The following is an 18,563-nucleotide window of genomic DNA, read 5'->3' as shown; positions in this document are numbered from 1 at the left end:
TTTTTGAACATGCCTTGTATATAAATACATATATGTTAACTGTATGTGATTAATATCATTTATTAATCATCATTTACTCCAGAACCTGGTTAAGACATATTTCAGAGTTCTTGAGCCATTTGTGCTTAAATGGAATAAAAAGCAGGATAAATGAATTTATGACCCCTCCTCGCCCCAAAAGGCAGAAACTTTTCTTAAACAGGTTCTACTTGATATGTTTAATGTTATGCTAAAGGCATGATTAATATCTTCTAGCGCCTTCTTTGTCCTCCAGTAATGAATTATTTCTTGACAACCAGAGGGAAATTTCAAAAACTTCTTCTCAGGGGTGATTCTGGAGGAAAAGTAGTTATATGGAATATTCCTGAAATGTGTGATCGAGATTTAAGCATTGTTAAACAAGAAAGTTTTGATAAACTTCCTGGTCAGTATCTTTTCATTTCTTATACAGTAGCATTATTTACAGAATCTGTAATGATTGTGTTAAATGTAAGTTCTTCATTTTATCATGGGATTTTCAATGTTTTCTTCCAGAAAATTTGCTTTGTGTTAGATACTTGAACTGATTATGTTTCAGTAGAAGATTATGTATCAAATTTGATATATTGATAAATTTGATATATTTGATAAATTTGATATATTGATTCAACTCCATTGAAAATAGCACATTTACGGTCATGAGGTGTGAGATAGTGGCCAGCAGAACTAAATATACATTTTAATGCTTCTGTTGACCAGGGGATGTGAAGGATGATGGGAATGGTATGCATCCGCAGATAATCTTAATGGGTGGAAGGCAGATAATTATTATGGGGGATTTCAGACTCAGGAATAATTACCTGAGGCACCATATGATGGAATTTACTAGGGGTTTCAGAGTGCTAGATCTAGTAATTGCATCAGAGAATTTGTCTATAACCAATAAGACCACATTGCCACCAGTTGGCAAGAGTGATCATATGGTCTTGACCTGGGAAGCGACTAAATATGTGGAATTTTCAGTTAAGAAGGAGTGTTTGTGAAATTACAAAGCTGGTAATTATGACAAGCTTTAGGAGACTGCGTAGATCAGTGTCATGGCATGTGAAACTGCAAGGATTGGATGTTGATGGCACATGGGAAGTGATAAAGGAGTGTTTGAGAGAAGTAATAACAGACAAAAATTTATTGAGGGAATTCAAGGAGAAAGGTGACTAGCAGGTACATGAGCAGTACAAAGCACAGGCCAGGAAGGTAACTAGTGTGGTAAGAAAGGCAAAAAGCAGAATATGAAAGAAAATTACAATCCTAAAGAGTTTTTCAGTATGTTGTGAGTAAAAGGAAGAATGTTCATGGCAGAATGATTTTAACCACCCAACTGGCCATGACGTCTATAGACATCAAGGTTAGCATGGATGTGAAGTGCATATTAAAATTGTGATACCATTGATATTACATTGAAATATATGATGGATATGAAGTGTGTGAGGAGTGTGTATTTTATCCATGTGGCCGGTTGTGTGGTTAATGAATAGTTAATGTATGGTAGGGAGGCTATGGGATTAGATAGTTTACCAGCTTGAGTTTTTACAAGAAGGTATTAGGGAATTTTTAGTATCTTTGACCACATTGCATAAAGGAGGCTCCAACACTGATGATCAGATGAAATAGTAGAATTACTAAGTGAACACTTTGCAAGAGTATATCATATAGCTGGTTGATATGCTCTTGATTGGCAGAATGATTTTAATGAATGCTGTATGGTAGGGTGGTAACTGAATCAGGCAAAATAGTGGAATTGCTAAGTGAGCACTTTGCAAGAGTATATCATCCACCTGGAGATATTGCAGCAACAAGAGAGGCAAAGGCTTATATAGAAACTGAGCTAAATGAATTAGCGGTGACTAGCATATTACAGAACCTTGATATGAATACAGATATGGGATTAGATAGTATACCAGCTTGAGTTTTACAAGATACTAGGGAATTAGTAGTGTCTTTGACATGTTTAATTTACTCCTTGGCTCTGGGTTAGTCCCAGGGGGATGGAAAGAGCGGAAAATAGTTCCATTACATAAAGGAGGCTCCAAGACTGATATGGCAAATTACTGATCGATCAGCATATCAAAGGTTATAGTCAAGGTACTGGAGAAGTTGGTCAAGAGCAAAATACAGTAATAGATAGACAGAAATGGGATACTATATGTGGGCAACATGATTTTCAGAAGGATAAGTCATGTATGTAACAATGACAGCTGAGTTGGATAAAGGTAATGGGTATACAGCAGGAGTCTTCAACCTTTCAGACAGCGTGGCTGCATCAAAAATTTCAGTGAAGCCCGTGGGCCACTAAGCTATACTGTGGTATTTAGAATTGTAAGATGCTTTCCAGATTCACAAGGAATGCTGTGCATTTGATATTTTACATAAAAACCTATAAAAATAAACAAACTCAGCTTTAAGAGCATAAGTAGGAGTCGGGTTCATGATAAGTAGATACAATCAATACTTTGAAAAAGATAATTTAACGAAGTAAAACATTCATTTTTTACAATGTCAATGGGCAACTTGGCAATGTTTTTCTTGGACCAGCTTGTTGATGTTGGCATCAATGTTGGAAGTCGCTATGCGCAGAGTATTCTCGAGATGTTGGTCCATAATCTGAGTTCTTGTCTTGGACTTCACATGCTTCATTCTGAAGAAGAACTGCTCACATAAGTATGTGCTTCCTAACAAAGTGCACATCTTCAAAAGCATGCGGGCAAAGATTAGGGAATGCGTCCTCAGAAATGTAGCCTTTGTAAAATGTAAGCAAGGACACATTGAATAATTTTTCTCTCGAAGAAGAGTTGTTTTGGAGTTCAAGCAGCTCCATTTGTACTGAGCCTGGCATTCCGGCAGCATTGCCAATGAATGCCATTGAAAATAAATCTAAAGAAGACTGTTGGTTATGAAAATCACTAAATCTCTCTTCGAACTCACTTCGCAACATGGCTAATTTTGTAGCGTATTCATCAAGAGACGAACAGTTGGACTCAGCGAGAAGCTGAAAATGAGCTAAGTCTTTTTTTGCGAGTTGTGCCTCCCAAAGTTTGAGCTTGGCCACAAAAGCTGTGATGTGATCAAACAGAGTGTGCACCAGTTGATCTTTGGATTGTAGCCACGTATTCAGGTCATTCATATGCAACGAGATGTCAGTCACAAAGGCAAAGTCTGTCATCCATTTCGGATCATTAAATTCTGCAATTGGATTCCCCTTGGTTTGCATGAACTGCTATATTTTGCTCCTTAAGTCAAAGACTTTTAAGAATCTTCCCCCTTCTCAACCAATGCACATCACTGTAATAAACCACATCACCGTGATTCGCTTCACACTCTTGGGTCAAAAACTCTTGGAATTGATGATGCTTTAATCCTCTTGCCCTAATAATGTTGATGACAGTCACAATAACTTTCATGACAATCTCAAATACAATAGTTTTCACGCACAAATTCTCCTGGTGGATTAAAGAGTGGTAATGGACGAAATCTTTTCCTTCTAGTTCCGGTTCTTTCCATAGCAGCGCAACGAACCCTTCGTTCTCTCCCACCATACCCTTGAGGCTGATTAAGCTGAGGTCGAAACACTGAAGTATTTTCTTGGCAGCTTCAAGAACATCAGTGCCTTTCGTCATTTTCCCTTCGTAGGTATGAGCGCTAGCAGTTCTTCTGTCACATTGAATTGTTTATCAATGCCATGGACAAAGATAGCCAGTTGTGCTGTATCCTTCACATCTGTGCTCTCATCTAAAGCAAGTGAATATGACGTAAATTCGGACGACTGTTTTTTTAAAGTTCCTTCAATGTCATTGGCAAGTTCTTCAACACATCGTGTTATAGTTACCCCAGACAAACTTGGTTTTTTAAACACTTCCTTATTATTTGGGCACAGAATATCCCTAGAAGCGATGAGACACTCTTTCACAAACTCGCCGTACAAGAAGGCTTTTGAATTTTTAGCAATTTTTTGCTATTACATAACTTACTTTGACACACGCTTTGCTCTCTTACCTCTGCCTTTTAAACATACCCTGCTGACATTTTAAATCAATTTCGAGATGGTTCACTTTGTCTACATGAAGCCGGCCTTGAAGGTGATCAAAATTGGACGCATGCTTTGTCTCATAGTGTCATTTTATATTGTATTCTTTTGATACTGACACTGACTCCCGACAAATTAAACATACTGGCTTATCGTCGATTGGCACAAAAAAGTACAAATTGGTTCACTTTTCATTAAAAACCCGACAAGAATCACTTGATCTTGATTTACGCTTTTTACTCGTAGACGCCGTAGTGATGGAAGGTGAACCCAAAAAATGATCCAAAATGGCCATGTAATGGTTATTATCTACTGAATATGTCTCACACTAATAAAAAAAAGTCTGGCAATATAAAACCACAATAGGCTCTATGGCTGACACGATGAACCTGCGTGCGCTTATACACGAATATCACACCTTCACGACTGACTGACTGACTGACTGGGGACGAGATCTTCTTGTATTTATGTGAAAATAATGAAGTATCGAGAACCTTCTAGATGTATCTGGACGGCACTAGACATCACACTCGAACGAACTACTGCTTCAGCCATCTACCTGCAATGTTAGTACTAGTACTTAAGTACCACTTGGCGCTGGTAGATGGCTGGAGAAGCATGTCTATTTAATATTTATTTTTATAGGATTTTATGTAAAGTATCAAACGCACAGCATTCCTTGTGAATCTGGAAGGCATCTTACAATTCTAAATACTGCAGTATAGCTTAGTGGCCCGAGGGCTTCATTGAAATTATTTTTTATTTAATCGCATTTTAATGTTAAGTAGTTATTTTTTCAAAATGGCTGGCAGGCCATGGCAATGAGCTCTGCGGGCCATGCATTGAAGACCCCTGTTATACAATGAACTGCTGGACTTTGTTAAAACTTTTGACAACATGGAATTCTAATCAGTAAATTGCAGCACATGCGGATGGATATAAAGTTGGTGAAGTGGAGGTAGTTGATGGAAAGATATCAGAGAGTGGTTTATTCAGGAATAGAGTCCAGTAGAAGCCTGACCAGGGGGCATGCCACAGAGCTCTTTTCTTGGACCACTACTATTTAATTTGTTTGGTTGACCAAGTGGTTAGCTTATCTGCTCTCTAGCCAAAAGGCTGCGGGTTCGAATCCCACTGTGGCATGGATGTTTGTGATTGTCTGAGAAAAGACTGGTGGTGGTGGGTAGTATATGGCACTGGTGTAGATGATGCAGTTCGCTGTAGTTGGTGGATTGAGTGGCAGTGATGGAGAGTTGTAGAGTAGGTACCCTTCTTTGATGATTCTTTGGACTCCTTGGAGGTGTCATGTAATAATAATAATAATAATAATTATTATTATTATAATGATATAGTACAGGATCTGAGAAGAACTATTCAGTTGTTTGCCAATGATGCAGAATTGGGTATGGATTTTTATTATTATTATGTGAGATACCTCCAAGGAGTCCTAGGATGGCCCTAGGACTCCTTGGAGGTATATCTCACATAATAATAATAAAAACACCATTTATTATACATATAGCCTTGAATTTAGAAACAGAAAATGCTTTTGTAGGAGTGGAATATACTCCAACTTCATTAATAGTAATACTACTGTTTTTTAATATAGTGAAGTTTTGGTTTGAAATAAAATTTGACAAGATTCCATATCATACACTATTAAAAAAATCCTGTATTTATAAATCATGCAATCCTAAAAATCCTTTAAAACGTAACAGGTGATGTGACTCATTTACTTCCCCCAAAAAATATGTTCATGCCTCTTATTATGCCATTTATAAGAGACTTCAGATATACACCACTCATAAGACAAGTTAAGTTTCAAACCACCATCACATAACAAGTTTTGTTATAAATCAAATCATAGCTCCCCCCCCCCTTTTTTATATGCATGTAATGATTTAAACATTTTTTTTAAGCTGTCATATAATCATATAAGTCCCAAAGAGTTCTTTCACTATGTGGCAAGTAAGATGAACAGTGACTATGGAAGAATAGTCTTAATGAGAACTGATGGTCATGAGGTGAGAGAAGCAGATAAAACAGTGTATAAATCATGCATTAACCTCACTTGTATGATATATTGTTTGCAAGGGTATATCATACAAGTGAGGTTAATACCTCAACATTATGTGACAGAGACTTATGTGGTAACAGATGTGTATGAATTGGAGGTTTTTAGGATGTTGCAGTATCTCAATGTAAATACAGTTGTTGTATTAGATGGGATATCAGCTCTCGTTTTGCAGGCATGTACAAGGGAACTAGCAATGCCTCTGACTAGGCTCTTTAAGTCTCAGCACCGGTAGAGTTCCAAGGGAGTGGAAAGAGGGCAAAATAATTCCCTTGCATAAGGGTGGTTCTAAGACTGCAGTAGCAAATTATAGACCAATCAGTATCTCAGGAGTTATTTCATGCACAAAAAGTGACTTCAGGCACAAACACTTGTTTTCTTATGCTTGGATGAAGGATGAAATCAAGAATAAATTTCTTGGCATCTTTAATTTATATTATCACCAAGTGAAAAAAACTTTCAACATCTATCTATAATCCATAGCATTCTAGTAGTAAGATTTGACACCTTTTGGCTACTTGTATATGGAAATATGAGTTCTGCAGTACTTCAACATTGGTATCACATCTGGGTCTTGCTCCCACTGATGAGACCTCACTAAGGGTCGAAACTGGTCTGGGTAGTGGCCCTTCCCATAATGCATAGCATTATACATGTCCATATAAGCATTTCATTATGGGATACTAAATCAATTGATGTGAAGTCATTAGCCTCTATATACAAGTAGCCCTGTTGTGAAGTGACTTCACACACAAACACTTGTTTGCTTACATTTGGATAAGGATGAAACCAAGAATATAATTTCTTGGCATCTTTAATTTATATTATAACCAAGTGAAAAAACTTCCAACTACAACATTCTGTTTCCAAAATCTGTGATTGTTCCTGTATATTTCAACATTCTGGCATTGACATTCTTTCCATTAATAAAAGTAAAATTTGGTATAAAGAAATCTTTTAGCTTTTTCATCATGAATTTCTACAATTGGGTCCTGACAACAGCACTTTGTTTCATAACTTATTGAAGTTCCAAGGATACCCTAACAGGAGGGATCTTACTTGGAGAATTGCATATGGTTGCCTTCCAGTTAATACCATCAAATGGAGGTACTTTAGCTTTTGAGATCCAATCTGTGATACTTGTTACCCATTGGAAACAGTAGAACATGCATTCTACAGCTGCCTTCTTGCCCTGCATATTTGGAACAGATTATGTAATGTGTTGGGAATCGCATTACTTACAACAGAACAGGTTCTTTTTTTTTTGCAGTACCTGCTACCTGTCAGCAATGGGAATAGGATTTTGATTTTTATAATTAATGAATTAAAATACCATTTATGGAAGGTTAGCAAGAAACATGGATTTGAAAATCAGCAATATGACATACAAATGCTTTACAGTATTGTATTGTGTGCAATTTTATTGTTTAGTCAGATGATTTTTTTTGTATTTAAATAGAAGCATTCCAATGAGATATCAAATTTTTGGCTGAATGGTGGACCACCTACATTATGTAATATTCACCAGCAGGAAATAAAATTGTCTATTTTTACTATGAAAGGTTTTTAAATGTTGTCTTATGGTCAATTGCCACACTTACTGGAGAGCAATCCCAGGCAGAGAAGGCTAACTCAAGGCAGTTAACTCAGATAAGGCTAACCACCTAGGTATCAGTCATCTTTGCACTTTAGTTTCAAATGGTCTTTTGGTTGTTCATCTGCATGAGACTGGTGAAAAAGAAAAAAAACAATAGCCTTTGGGTATATGATGATATAAAAGAGCTGAGGCCTTTTTTCTCTCTCTCGTACTATTTGCCTGTCTTTTCTTTTTCCTAATACTATCAGGCTCTCTTGTATCCCTATATTAACTGCTCTAGGCCTATGATGAACACCCCTTTACTTATTATTATTACGTCACACCTCCAAAGACTCATTTAGGGAGGGCACCTACTCCATAACTCTCCATCTCTGCCAACTACAGCAAACCACATTATTTATACCAGTGCCATCTACTGCCCACCATCACCACTAGTATTTTCATAGACAATCACAAACGTCCATGCCCACGGCAGGATTCGAACCTGCAGCCTTTTGGCTGGAGAGCAGATATGCTAATTGCTTGGCCAACCAAGCCGGCTTTTTCACTTCAGAGAAGGTTGAAACAGGTTTGGGTAGTGGTCCTTCTCATAATACATAGCATTATACACATCCAAAAAGATGTGTGCTTCGCATTGTGAGATGCAAAGGCAATTAATGTAAAGTCATTAGCCTCTATATACAAGTAGCCTCTATATACCAGTTGTGAAGTGACTTCACATGCAAGCTTTGTTAGCTTACACTTCAATAAAGGATTCAACAAAAATATAATTACTTGGCAAGTTTAATTTAAATAATAGTGGGAGCAGTTTTAATTATCCTGCAGTCTGATTGTGAGGTTAGAGATCTAGTATGTGTCTTATAGCTACTACTCATGTGCATGTTAATATATTAGTTTGGCAAATAAGTTTGTTCGGTTTATGCATTACTACAAGTTTATGCCACTTCGCCTGTCGCTATTGTTGCGCTACTACCGTGCAACGCAGTTAAAAGGTGACATTTCACGTAACCTTTCAGTAAATTTTCATTCGGCCTACTTCAGTTGCATGTGTGTGTGTGTGTAACATATTTTTAGAAATGGAAGGAAATAACATACATTACCAGCATATTTTGCTTTTTTATTTCAAAAAAGGCAAACGAGCTGCGGAGGCCCATAAAAAAATATGCAGCGTATATGGGGATGGTGCCTTAACAGAACACGTATGCCAAAAGTGGTTTGCCAAATTCTGTTCTGGAGATTTCAACGTCAGTGATGCGCCGGTCGCCTGACCGAGGTTGATTCAAGTGTTGTGAAGGATAATATCGTCAACAAAAATCCGTTGCGAACAGTGCGGGAGATTGTTGCAGTAGTGAACATATCCCATACAAGCATTGAAAACCATTTGCACAAGCTGGGATATGTTTCAAAACTCGATGTTTGGGTGCTGCATGAATTGACATGCTCGCATATCCGCTTCAAAAATGATCCATTTTTGAAGCAGATGATTATGGGATATGAAAAATGGGTTGTGTATGATACCGTAGTACGTAAAAGATCATGGGGGCACAAGAGCGAATCGCCGCAACAACCTCAAGTGGGATTGCACCCAAAGAAGATCATTCTCTCTGTGTGTGGGATTATAAAGGTGTTGTCCACTACGAAGTGTTACTGTCAGGCAGAACGATTGATTCAACTGTCTATTGCTCACAGTTAACGTGACTGGCCTGTGCAATTAGCACAAAATGTCCTGAATTGGCAAATCGGAAAGTAGTTGTCTTTCACCACGACAACATCAGACCCCACACATTCTTAACAATTTGGAGGAGTAAATTGAATGAAATTTTGTTCCACTCCAGAATTTTGCAGTAAATTAAGATATAAATCTTTTCAGTGTTAGTATATAGTGTTTTTAACATGGATACAATTTTAAGCTGTAATTCACATTTGTACATGTTCATACTGAGTAGTGATATCAGCTATGTTCTCATGAATTAGGTGGTGGTGGTATGGGAGGTACACATCCAAATCTCTATATGAGATGAGATTTGGATGTGAATTACCAAAAATTGGGATTACTGTGCTACATCAAACCTCTGTTGGCATAGTACATTTCAAATATTGCTTTCTTGGCATCAAAAAAATTAGGATTTCTCTTTCACTCTGCTTTACTTATGAACAGCTGTTGACTCTGTACAATTCCCAAATCTGTCCAACCATTGAATATCCCTCTCACACTTGGGGAATGTGACCCTAAGAGCTCCCTAAAAATACTTAACTTAATACAGAAGGGAGTAATTAGGCTAATGACTCCACCAACTCTCACACAAGCATTCCGTTTCTGCTGCTTGCATCTTCTGTGAATACTACCAATGTTCATGTGAACTGGCATCAATAATTCCTCTACCCTATGTTAAATCAATTGACACGTGCAGTGACTACTTAACACCCTTTGACAGTTCAACTTCAAACCCACAGAATAAATTTTTTTTTCTCCTTGTGTATCCCCTCCGCTACTGTCCTCTGGAACATTCTCACATCTTATGTGCTTCCCATGGAATACACTCCACAGTTCTTCAAAATAAATGTAAACAAGTTCCTTCTCACTCATGCATCATATTAACATACTATATGAGGCGTGCTCAAAAAAAGACCGAACTTTTTAAATAGTGCACCAACCAGCACAGGAGCACACTTTGGCTACTGAGCTCACCTCGAAGCGGGTTTTGACAAAAAATTGCCATTTGCCCAGTTCTGCTATGAGCATTAGTCGTCGAGTTACATCTACTGAAGTGAGCATGTGCACAAGCTGTTCGTCGGATTAGTGATAAAGTGACAATGAAAGAGCTTGAAGAACAACATGTGTGAAAAAAGTTGCTGCAAACTTGGTAAAAAGTGATTATTTTTAAAGATACCAAGAAAAAAAAACATAAAATTTCTTGGTATCTTTAATATATAATACACCCAAGGTAAAAAACTTTCTACATATTTCTCTCATCCAGAGATTTTTATTAATAAGGTCAAGCACCTTTTGTCTACTTGTATATGAGATATATATGATTTCTGCATTACTTCAACCTTGGTATCTCTCCTGGGTCTGGCTCCCACTGACAAGATCTTGGTTTTCGGCAAGATATGTACTTTGGTTTTCTTTCGTTATTGGTGCTAGTGGTGGTTTCATTTCCACTAGAACTGGTTTCTTTTACTAAATATTAGGATTGCTGGTAGTGCAGTTAGTATCTGCATTACGGGATTACTTTTAGCGGCATCACGGCTGCCATTTATAGTAGCTCAAACAAACATTTGCTGGTGGTGTAGAATTATTTCTGTATCACGGGATTATTTTATTCTCAGTCTTACAACTGAAAGTTTTTTTTCCTTCCAATTAAATTCAGAGGTTATAGTCTTTTTCCCACTTGAGATAATGGTACTAATTCCTCCAGGGGTGGGAACTCTAGGAATTGAAATTCCCAGATGTAAAGAAACGAGATGGTTAACTAAGGTTTTAAAAGAGATAGTCGGCACAAACAAGATTTATTCTTTCACCCCCTTACAGTGGAGGGAAATGTTTAATTGTAGTTAAAGATGTGGAAACAAGGGACAAATTATTATAGGGTTTTACTTTCAAAGGCAGCAGAGTTATTCCTGTAATCGTCTGGAGCCAGGTAAAAACAGTAAAAATCGAAAGATTTCTGATGGAATATATAGAGAATAGTAATGAAATTCTTATACAGACATTTTCGAAATGGGGTAAGATTAGTAATATACGAAAGGGTTTGTCAAGTGAAGATCCAAATTGGTTTTCTGGTGATGTCACCTTCATTTTACTGAAGTGGATATGAAGATGCCCATACCAAATTTTGTCAACATCGGTACAACCCGAGTTATGGGTCCTGGAGTACAACGTCAATGCCTGCGTTGTGGCTCATACAATCACTTAGGTGGTAACTGTCCAAAATCTAAATGTTTCAACTGCATGGAGATCGGACATATCGCTAATCAGTGCTTCAAACCCTGTCAGAAATGCGAAAGTTCTGAACACCGCGTTAATACCTGTCCTTTTAGAACTTTCACGGAAAGAGTGGGAGCTCCTGTAGAGCCAATTAGAACACCATATATATCAGAGAGGCATAATAAAGAGTTTCCGGATCTTCCAATTCAGTCTAGTAAAGACGGCACTTTTAAGCAAACTACACTTGGTAAAATCATAAAAAGTGCGCAACCAAATCAGTTAGAAATTAGCTCTAAAATTCCAGATCTGCAGGAGCAACTTTTCCAGTCAAATACTGATGGAACATCAGTTGAAATTACAAATAATGAACCTAAAATAACAACTGAACAGGTACACAATGAAAAGCAAAAACATTCAACTCCAGTTTTTACAAGGAGAAACTGGAGAAGAAACAGAAAAGCAAGTAAGGCAACTGAAAGAACTTAATACACAGACAACATCATCCAAAAGGAAAGACTAATTAATAAAAAAAATGAAGATAAACAAATAAAATTATAAAAAAAAGAACTACAACTAAAAGAAAAAAAAAGTAATACAAAATGTAAAGATGCAGAAGGCTGTGGATCATCAAATGAAACTCTTCAGGCTCAGAAGAGTTTATGGATTATGAAGAACCAACTCATGCTAATAAAGAGAAAGCAAGAGATACAATTAAAGAAAATATAATAAAGTTTACTGATTCAAAGTTTTCTCAGTATAGTTATCATCTACATGAAAAGAAAATAACTAACTTCCAAATCAAAAATGATAGCCATGAAATTGAAGTAATGGAAAGCAACTGTAAAAAAACTGGAAAACAGTGTACAAGAAGCAAGTTACACAATTGTTTCTTCACAGATTGAAGACCTCATTGGGTTCATCCAAAATTTAGAAGTTAGGATTCCATAGGCCAATTAAACAAGAAACTATATGGAAATTTAAGCTATGCCATAATATCAGGTTTTGTTTCTCCAAGAAACATACTTCTGTAGATGTAAAGATATAAAAAGTTTAACAGATAGATATCCACTTCTTTCTTATTGGAGCTTTGGAAGATTTAACAGGGCTGGAGTAGGAGTTCTTATTCTTGCCTCCCCTCCTTGGGGCATTCTGTAATATTCAAAGGGATGCAGAAGGGAGAATCTTGACAATAGATTGTAAATACTGTGGATGTGTAATAAGGTTTATAAATCTCTGGAATGCCTTCTAATGGGATTATATTGATCAAGTACATATAATAAATAACTATGTTATACCAACTAGTTTCACCAACTAAGGCTGTTGGCATCTTCAGGGTACCTTATATCAGTTATGTACACTAAAAAGTAAAAAACTGTTACAAACTATAGTCAACCGATTCCAATTATATTAGACAAAGAACAGAGCACGTACAATATATGCATAGAGCATGCATGATCTCACTTGTTTTTACAATACATGCATAGATCATGCACACTCTATGCATGTATTGTATGCACTCTGTTCTTTGTCTAATATAATTGGAATCGGTTGATTATAGTTTGTAACAGTTTTTACTTTTTAGTGCCTTACATCAGTTATGTACCCTGAAGATGCCAACAGCCAGTGAAACTAGTTGGTATAACATAGTTGTTGTTTATTATATGTACTTGATCAATATAATCCCATTAGAAGTCATTCCAGAGCTTTTATGGTCAAAAAAATTAAACGATTTTTAACAAGGTTTATAAATGTTTATGCTCCATCCAATGGAACAGTTAGACGAAAATTCTTCCAGGAATTGGAGCCATACTTATATGGTGCCCACTACATCATAGCAGTTGGAGACTGGAATTGTATTGAAAGCCCCACATTAGACAAAATAGGAGGACACCCCAGGAGTGGAAAAGTGGGATATGCACAGTTAAAAACATGTCTTGACAATGTTCAACTAGTAGACATATGGAGGATTCGCAATCCTAATCTCCAGACATACATGAATCAAGATATTGGTACTCGTATTGATCGAATTTATATCTCTTCTTCCCTTATAAATAGAATAATTCAGATAAAACATCTTGACATCAACATGTCAGATCATAATCCAGTTATACTTAAGTTACACTGCATGGAAAAAGTAGAGATTTCTTCTGGACCATGGAGACTTCCATCAAATTTTCCATTGATCTTTTCAACTAAATTCAGACCCTCTGTTTGAATTGGAATAATGTTACCTGGAATTGGGATATGTGGTTAAAATTCAAACAAGCAATAAAGCAGAATATGATGGAATGGGGAAAGGAACAGGCTTTCCTCAAAAGGAAAAAGTTGAAAGATCTGTATAAAGAGAGAAGCTGGTTTCTAACAAACCAACACAATGGTATAGAATATAGCAACATTAACATAGAGATGGAACTGGAAAGGCAGAAACAAGTAGAAGAAAGAAATTTTAAGATAAGAATACAACAGCACTTAGCAGATAGCCCTTCAGCTGCATTCTTCAATAGACAATTTACAAAATTTCGCAAAGAAAGGACTATCACTCAAATCTGTGTTGATGGAGAAGACGTCCACCACTAAAGACATCCTTGACTCCTTTCAAAAACACTACAAAAATCTGTTTGAAGACAATAGTACTCTTGGAAATTATAACTCTTGGAACATTAATGGCTTTCCTGTTCATATCTAAGATCGGCTTGACAGCCCCATTACAGCATCTGAAGTTACCACAGCCTATAAAGAATGCCAGACAAGAAAATCCCCAGGGCCTGATGGTCTAAGGGATAGAACTTTATCGTGAGTCCTGGGATTTTATTCTTCCAATTCTAGTTACACTATTTAATTCCTTTCTCTCGTCAGGACACATACCAAGTGAATTTGTAGCAAGCCATACTGTCCTTATTCCTAAACCTAATAGAGATCACACCTTAATCAGTAGCTGGAGACCTATTTCTCTATCTAATACTGACTACAAGATATTTTTCTGCATTATCAATATCAGACTCAAAGTGAAAATTAAATATATAATTAAAAGCACACAGGTGTATGGAGTACCATTTGAGCAGTAGAATTTAATCTATTTCTGCTACGTGATCTAATCCGCTTAGTTAACATGAAAAAGCAGTCGATGGCAGTGCTATCAGTAGACCTTACTCAAGCATTCGATAATGTCCGGCATCCCTTTCTATTCCACATCCTCCAGCAAATTAGTGTAGGTAAAAAACTGCTATCTGTTATCAAAGGAGCCTATGCCAATTCAACCACCCACGTCCTAGTTAATGGGTTCCTGTCAGACCCAGTAAAAATTCAAAAAGGAGTCAAGCATGGTTGCCCTCTCAGTCCAGTGCTCTTTACATTGATCTTAAGAAGGGGCTCTTTGCATTGGTTTTTGAACCTTTCTTACAAGTCAACAATACACATGCTGTGTAAGGAATAACATTTCCTTCAACTAAAAAGAAAATAAGGTATTAGCATTTGCTGATGATGTAGTCGGGACCTTGAAGGATAATGATTCCATATGTATACTTTTTGGTATTTTGGAAAAATTCAGCAAAAGCAGCGGATTAATTAATGCAGATAAGACAAAATTAAAAATTTATGGAAAGTGGGATCTTGGAGGCATTCCTTTTGGACTAGCCTCTCATTATACTTGGAATTCCCTTCTCCACTTACCCAATATTACCAGTTCAAGAACTTGGATGTGTTAGAAGACTGGAAAATAGGGCTGCTCTCCTTTTTTTCTAAAGCCATAGTACTCAAAACCATAATCTTTCCTGCTCAGGTGTACATAATAAATATTACAGACATCACAGAAGCTGAAGAAAAGCAGTTATATAGTAAACCTGTGCAATTTTTTTGGTCAAGCCGATACCAAGAAGTTAAAAACAAATTTCTTCAACTATCAACGAAGCATGGAGGATTTGTACTTCCAGTCTTAAAATTCTGCTATTTAAGCAATACAGCTTCAAAAATCCATAAAATATTGCAAACTAATCACACATGTGCAGACCTTCTCTGGTACTACTTGGGTTTTCATCTTCCCCTTTTTTGGAGTTAATGATTATAAAGATCCAAAAGCTGAGATTGCTCCTAATACTACAACACTCTGTGCTTAACTCTAAGACTGCTAAAACACTCCAGAATTGACATTCTTTCCATTAAAAAAAGTAAAATTTGGTATAAAGAAATCTTTAATATCTTCGCTTTAATCGCTGTGAAGTTACACAGTTGGGTACTGACAACAATATTTTGTTTCATAACTTGATGAAGTTCCAGTCAATGCCATCAAATGGAGGTACTTTAACATCGGAGATCCAATCTGTGACATCTGTTACCAACAGGGGTGAATTCTCCATGCTTGCTATGCTTGCTGCGCAAGTTCATTACTTGAGAAAGAAGTAATATTTATTTATTAATAAATGTATCCATTTATAAGCATTCCATTTAGGCTTTTATTTTTGTAGGCAGAAGATGTCTTGAGCTTGCACGGCAGTAATTGAGCTTTGCGTTGTATATCGAAGGCCGATGCTTGCTCGTTTGTCAGAACTTCCAGGTCCTCGCTAGTGCATAGCCATTTCTGCTCCCTTCGCGTCCTCTTAAACTCAGGCCATATGCAGTCAAAGTAGCTCTAGCCAGTGAGCATCAGCCAGCCTTTACAACTGTGCATGTTGCTTGGGAAAATTAAGTTACAACCAACTTTTTTATAACGATGTTATTGACCAGTTCATATTTCTTGTAGAAAGGCTTATACATTGGCAACACATGACTATTAAATTATTTAAGGAATTCACAACGTATACTGGAATATTAATTAAAAGAAACTTTAATAAATACTTCCTATATTTCGGCAACATCACATTGCCATCTTCGTGGGAACATACAAATATGACACGTGCATGCAGGCACTACAAAAAGCAAATGAAGTAGAAGATAAGAAACTATTGTTGTTCCTAAAGTCCTAATGGTGCCCCCTAGCAGGCTATATTGGGTTGTCTTGGCCGTTGGGTTGATGTTCTCATGATGTAAGTCTCCCAAATTTGGGGCAGTCTCGTGCACCCAAATTTGTTTAGGTTTGGAATGTTTTTTAGAGCTGAGGCAGATTCTATGAATAATCTTTCTTACTTAAACTAGCTGCGGTGTATTACTTTAGCTTTCTTCCAACGTATTCTGTGGCAGGTGTCCAGAGTTGTTGTACTGGTGAAACCGGATGTAGTCTCTGGATACCCGCCACAGAATATGTTGGAAGAAAGCCAAAGTAATACATCACAGCAACTTTAAGTACGAAAGATTATTCATAGAATCTGCCTCAGCTCTAAAAAAACATTCCAAACCTCAACAAATTTGGGTGCATGAGACTGCCCCAAATTTGGGAGACTTACATCATGAGAACAGCAGCCAAGACAACCCAATATAGCCTGCTAGGGGACACCATTAGGACTTTAGGAACAACAATAGTTTCTTATCTTCTGCCTCATTTGCTTTTTGTAGTGCCTGCATGCACATGTCATATTTGTATGTTCCCATGAAGATGGCAATGTGACGTTGCCGAAATATAGGAAGTATTTATTAAGGTTTCTTTTAATTAATGTTCCAGTATATGTTGTGAATTCCTTAAATAATTTAATAGACCAGTTCATAAAGAAGAACTGTAGGGTAGAATTTATATTCAAGTAGCTAAATTGAAAAAGATAGAATATCATTTGTAAAATAAATGTTGTATTTGTATGATTAAATGTACATACATTTCTAAATATATAGTTTTAAATGGTCAGTAATTCATTATTTCACTAATCAGACTTCAATCACACCTCTCACTCCCTGAATGATAACAAGCAAGCATGGATTTTAAGACAAGCATTCGCCCCTAGTTACCAATTGGAAAAAGTAGAACATGCATTCTACAGCTGTCCTCTTGCTCTGTGTATTTGGAATAGATTATGTAATGTGTTGGGCATGCCACTATTTACAACAGAACAGGTTATTTTTTTACAATACCCACCACCTCTCAGCAATGGGAAGAGAATTTTGATTTTTATAATTATTATTATTATTAGACACCTCCAGGGAGAGCCCATAGACTCATCGAGGGAGGGCACTTGCTCTACAACTCTGTCTCAGCCACTCAATCCACCAATGCCATCTGCCGCTGACCACCACTACTATTTAAGACAATCACAAACATCCATGCCCACGGCGGGATTCGAACCCACAGCCTTTTGGCTGGAGAGCGGATGCGCTAATCGCTTGGCCAGCCAGGCTGGCACCAATGGCACCAAATTTATAATTAATAAATTAAAATACCACATATGGAAGGTTAGAAAAAACATGGATTTGAAAACCAGCAATATGACATCCAAATGCTTTATAATATTGTATTGTTGAAATTTTATTGTTCAGTCAGACATTTTTTGCATTTAGAAAGAAGCATTCTAGGGGATATCAAATTTATCACCAGATGGTGTAGACCACCCACATTATGCAATATTCACCAGGGGAAGATAAAATTCTGTCTATTCTTTCTATGAGAGGTTTTTTAAATAGTTCCATCCTCTTAATTCAATGTAGTCTTATAGTCAATTGCAGGGATGACTGCAGAGCAATCCCAGGCAGAGAAGGCCAACTCAATATGGTTAACCCAGATGGGGGCTAACTATCTGGGTATCAGTCATCTTTGCGCTTTAGTTTCAATTGGTTTTTTGGTTGTTCATCTATATGAGATTGGTGAATAAGGAAAACTGATAGCCTTTGGCTAAATGTTCCTCAGGTTCCTCAGATAAATGTTCCTCACGTCATGGACGGGAATCAAACCCAGGTCTTTCCGACCAAAGGACTTCATCTATACTGACTGAGCTACAGAGGCTCTCTCATTGCAGTTATCCTATGAGTTGTATTTGCAGTTTTTGCTATG

General features: G+C 36.9%; 1 protein-coding gene across 8 annotated transcripts in view; it reads left to right on the top strand.

Moving 5' to 3' along the window:
- The window catches only part of Rbcn-3B (WD repeat-containing protein Rbcn-3B), a 717,321-nt gene that overhangs the window by 372,102 nt on the left and 326,656 nt on the right, over positions 1–18,563 (top strand). For all 8 annotated transcript variants that reach the window (XM_090405900.1, XM_090405903.1, XM_090405904.1 and 5 more), the window contains one exon: positions 256–424. In XM_090405900.1, the coding sequence (XP_090262026.1) occupies positions 256–424 (169 nt within the window). The remainder of the gene's footprint in view (positions 1–255; positions 425–18,563) is intronic.

This window comes from Typopeltis vanoorti, chromosome 15 (assembly GCF_054136105.1).
Source record: "Typopeltis vanoorti isolate ZY-2024b chromosome 15, IOZ_Tvanoo_1.0, whole genome shotgun sequence".
Classification (NCBI taxonomy): Eukaryota; Metazoa; Arthropoda; class Arachnida; order Uropygi; family Thelyphonidae; genus Typopeltis; species Typopeltis vanoorti.
Note: the sequence above shows the minus strand (reverse complement) of the source record. Positions and strands in the feature narration are given on the sequence as shown.